This window comes from Adiantum capillus-veneris, chromosome 27 (assembly GCF_014529385.1).
Source record: "Adiantum capillus-veneris isolate H3 chromosome 27, ASM1452938v2, whole genome shotgun sequence".
NCBI classification, from domain to species: domain Eukaryota; kingdom Viridiplantae; phylum Streptophyta; class Polypodiopsida; order Polypodiales; family Pteridaceae; genus Adiantum; species Adiantum capillus-veneris.
The window spans coordinates 114,531,295-114,536,142 of NC_140957.1; the positions used below are offsets into that span (position 1 = coordinate 114,531,295).

General features: G+C 40.2%; 1 protein-coding gene across 2 annotated transcripts; it reads left to right on the plus strand.

Moving 5' to 3' along the window:
• Window positions 1–399: 399 nt before the first annotated feature.
• LOC147422603 (early light-induced protein, chloroplastic-like) lies at window positions 400–2,413 on the plus strand. Of its 2 annotated transcripts, none has more exons than XM_086502929.1 (2): window positions 400–999; window positions 1,065–2,412. In XM_086502929.1, the coding sequence occupies exons 1-2, from the start codon at window positions 571–573 to the stop codon at window positions 1,401–1,403; spliced, it is 768 nt and encodes a 255-aa protein (XP_086359055.1). In that variant the 5' UTR covers window positions 400–570; the 3' UTR covers window positions 1,404–2,412. The 2 variants fall into 2 exon arrangements, with proteins under 2 accessions (XP_086359055.1, XP_086359056.1); XM_086502930.1 differs by having other exon boundaries at window positions 401–999; window positions 1,152–2,413.
• Window positions 2,414–4,848: the final 2,435 nt, after the last annotated feature.

The window sequence follows — 4,848 nt, forward strand, 5'->3', positions numbered from 1 at the left end:
TGAGAAAGTATACAAAAAACTTCTAATTTTGTTATTTTTCGATCGTGCCCACACTACGGCACGACAATGGTGTAAGCGAAGACGACAGCAAGGGGGTGAGATATTTGGTTTCTCCCCTTTTTGCTCCTTTTTTGTGCCACTTTGCCAAAAGTGCCGTTAAGGGCAAGAATTAGGTGAGATATTTGGTTTCTCGCGTGTTTGCTCTTTTTGTGTGCCACTTTGCCAAAAACGCCTCTGAAGCGGAGGCAAGAATTAGGGGTGGTGGCAGGCCTAAGAGCCGCCCACTTGGCCGGTGAACACATATTGAGATTCGAGAACGTCCGCACCACCACACGTCAACGTGGGCTGTTCGATTCTTTGCTGAGCCTAGGAACCCTCTTGTCTTGTCACTATAAAGCGAGCCGACTCAGACTGGAGCACCCATACACTACAGTAGCAGTTCGAAGCGCACACAGAATTCCTGATTACTGCAGCACCCATACACTACGGTAGCAGTTCGAAGCACACACATAATTCCTGATTACTTCAAACAGAAGAATCACACAAGCACACTTACTCTTCAGTACAGCAATGGCGACCGGCCTGAGGATGCCCAGCTCTTGTAACTGCATTTCAAGAGCTCCAACTACTAGCAGAGGAGGCAGCGCATTGCCCAGCTCGGCCAGCGCAATGAGGCAGCAGCTTATGCGACTGAGATGCGATAGCAGCAAGGACTCTTCTGGCCGCAACAACAACCCTGTAGCGGAGGCCACTCCGAGCTTGAGCAGCGTGCAGGAGAGCATCGATCGCAGCACCAAGCAAGAGCTGAGCCGCGCCGACATCGAGCGCCACCAGGCAGAAGCCACCTCCGAGAAGCAGTCCATCGTGGGCAGTCGCCCTGCCTCCACCGTGCCATGGCCCCGCCCGGGGCTGGACCGCCGGCCAGAAACAGGCGACCGCTCACTGGGCAGCCTCTTTGCGGTCGATGGGGCCGCACCGGAGACGATCAACGGGAGAATGGTGAGTACTGAGTAGTGCCCTCATTTCCCTTGACGTTAGGGTTTTTATCGATCTGTTATTTTCAGGATTTGGTATTCATTTTTTTCCCTGACGTTGGGGTTTTTGCTGTACGGGCCATGGTGGGCTTCGTGTGGGCTGTTGTCGCAGAGAAGCTTACCGGGCTGACCGTCATGGAGCAGCTTTTCAACCCTGCCACCTCGGGTCTTGTCTGGTTCGCTGGCGTGGTGCAGCTCTTCACACTGGCTTCCATCATTCCGTTCGCCAACGGCGAGTCCACCGACGCCCGCCGCTGGGGGCCTTTCAATGCCAAGGCGGAGCGCTGGAACGGCCGCCTTGCCATGATCGGCTTCGCCGCCCTCCTCGTCGACGAGATGATCCGCCAGGGCCCCCTCCTCCATCAATGAACGTTGCCCAATTAAACTAAGCCACTAGATTGCTTTTGCATGGACATTAGTTATCCCTTGCCTTTGTATAGTGGGCTCTCGCCACTAAGGATTGAATGAAATATAAGCGGTGGGATCTAGTGTGCTGAAGTGAAGCACGGTCCATGTTTACTTTTTTGATTCGTGTTTACTTTTGCCCTGCGAGTTCATTTTATGAGAGTGGCTTTCCCTTGGGGACAAAAAAACCCATGCGGACCTATAGTTAGGACATTGGACTACCAACGAGAAGTTCCTGGGTTCGAATCTTCGTGGGGGGGATATGCATTCACTTGTTTTTCCTTTGTTCATCTTATCTCTTCTATAAAAACTCTTGTAACCTGTTCATCTTATCTCTTCTATAAAAACTCTTCTAACCCCAACACTAATTACAAAAAAAGTCTAGCATTGAGACATTCAGTGGCCAAATCTTTCCATGGGTAGCACACATGAGAAGAAATCCTCATAAATCATGGGATCAAACCTTGCTAGTGCGATGGTTCTCTACTCCTAATGGGGATGTTTCCTTATTTGCCCTCGATTTTGGTATGTTGAGAAATTTGTCGCGTCGTTTGTCGTCTCCCCTCAAGCTATCGCTTTGGGAGGCTTTGGAAGCATTTACATGTAGGTCAATGTTGCCTTCAACTATCTAATGCGCTCCCAACTTTGGAAGCGTTTACATGTAGGTCAATGTTGCCTTCAACTATTTAATGCACTCCTCCAAGCTTAAAATAGAAGGTTAGAATTAGTCAACAACTTTAAGCTGGCCCTTCAGTGGGGATTATACCATATGCGCTCGTCCTACATGCCTCCCACTTAAGTAAATCAAGAAGAGAATTAATTAAGAGAGGTATTTACTAAAATTAAAAGTTGCCTAGTACATCATTACAAAATTGAAGATGCCGTGGAAAATGAGAGATTATATAAAATTAAGGAAAACTATAAATTCTAAAAATATCACCACCACAAGAAGTGAGTGAGTTGATTGTTGCACACCATTGATCTATCTTTTTTTTTTTTTTTTTTGAGCGAGCGGGAATTGCGTAGGGTTCTCAAGAAGATAATGCATAACATTCTTGTGCGAAAATATTCATGTCAATGCCTCTCATTTCACATGCATCATCATAAGAGACTACAAACGGGCTGGAAACACAGGCTATGACATTATGTGTGTGATATCCTAGAGTACATGGAAATTGTTGATAATAACTATTCCAATTGTTTTGTCACCCAGATTTTACCTAACTTTTTCGAAAAACATTTGTAATATAGTATAGTCCCAAGATAGGCAAGTGGCATTGTGCATGAGGATTTTTTTTTTTTTCTCTTAAGTTAGCTTAGCCTCTACTAAGTTTCAAATTTTCCTTCCACATTTGGATATTACCTAAGACTCAATTTTGATAGTAGCCAATCACACATTGCGTATGTACACCCTTGGTATGTATGCTAATTTAATTTGTAGAATGTGGAAAGAGCCTTTTGTCTTAAATCTTAAAAAGGATTTATCGTCTTCTCCAAGTTGTCAAGCTCAAGTTTTCCAAAGCTTGTGTGTTTGATGCTTTTCTGGTAATATTGTAGTGTTGGTGATAGAAGTCTTTCTATAAATGCTTCTTTTACGCTTTAATGAGTCTCTACTATTTTCTCTTTGCTTTCAAGTGTGTGTTGAGCTTGCATTTAGAGAAGCGATCTCTCATTCATATATATGCACTCTCTCTTAAATAACATGCTCTATTGTAAAAACTTTATGTTTGAGTGTGGTTAAGTTTGGAATCGAGTGTTTTTGTAGAGTAGATCATCCCCACAACTTATGTGCTTTTTGTATAGAGTAGATCATCCCCACAACTCTAACCTAGTTCCCTTTTGTAACCATATTGTACTTTAAATATTGCCACATCTGTTGGAAGGAAGGATAAAAAACGTGATCAAGACCAATGTTAGAGAAAAATCATCTTAACCAAACACAATTCCATTGTGTTAAGAGGAAATTTAAGGAAATTCAACCACTTCATTTACATTTTCTTTTTTGAAAACCTAGGTAGGATATTTCCTTTTCTTCTTGCTCCAATTTGTAATTATTGACTTCCCAATCGGCACAATTGTTTATAAGTTGAGATAATATACTTTTCCTGAACATTGCTCGAGATTTGTAAAAGGGCACATCCATTATATACAGTAATATCTAGCACATTTCTCTATGCATGTTTAAATTGAATAATTTTGTACCATTGGTTGAAAAAACAAGCCTTTAGTGTCAAAATCCTTTAGTGGTTAAAACATTGATCAAGATACGTAAAATGGCATATCCATTGAATATATAATATGACTACTATGATGTCACCACATTTCTCTATGCCTGTTTAAATTGACTAATTCAATACCATTGTTTGGAAAAAACAAGTCTTTGGTGTCAAAATGATTGTACTCTAAGTTGCATTATACGTTATGCGAAAAACGTATAATACGTCAAATACGGGCGTATCTTACATGATCTTATATTATATGGGCGTATTATACGATGCCACGTTAGCAAAAATGGGTACCCGATTTTTTAAAAAAAAGTTTTTCAATCAAAAGAAACTTCAATTGAAAAAACTTTCCATCGAAAAATACTTTGCACAAAAATGTTTTCATCGAAGAATATATTGATTGAAAAAACAGTATATATAGCAGCAACGCGCCTTGTTGAAACTAGTGTTCATCACAAAAGATATTCCATGTCAATAGTAGAGTAAAAAATAAAATTTTTTATAATTAAAAAATTACTAAAATTTAAAATAGTTTTAAAATCTTTTGATTAAAATCAATTTAATGTTTTTTTAAAAATTTTGATTGATTCATTTTTTAGGTTCAAATTATGTAAGCTTTTATGTTGTGTAGAGCTCAAACTCTTACTCATACAAGGTGTTTATTTTTTTAGGAGTCACTTGCTACGTGTTCAGTTTGCTGACATGTGAAAGTGAATTAGTGATATAATCTAGAGATTGTTGTTGTGTACAGTGTACTCTCACATGAGGTCAATTTTATTTAGGTAGGTTCGATTCTGACGTGCAGATACTTTCTCACCTCAAAATTAACATAGATAATTTTTTTTGGTCCTGTGTAGAGCCATCACACTATGCTCTCACTGGAATCAAAATTTAAGAATCTCATGTCCAAATACATTGATAAATTACATTATCTTTATTTGGATTGCTACATTTATCATATTGTGTGATCATACACGTGCAGCAACTGCAGATAGATAAGCTTTCAAAGATCTACCGTGGAGTGTGAGAACTTCATGTTCACACTTCAAATAGATGTGACAATCGTCAAGGTTTGCAATTAATCCTCATGTTGCAATGAAAATCAACGCAAGATCTGATCAATATAATGGATATCGTAATGTGTGAAAGCTGTAAGATTACAGTTTAGATAAATTGATATAAAG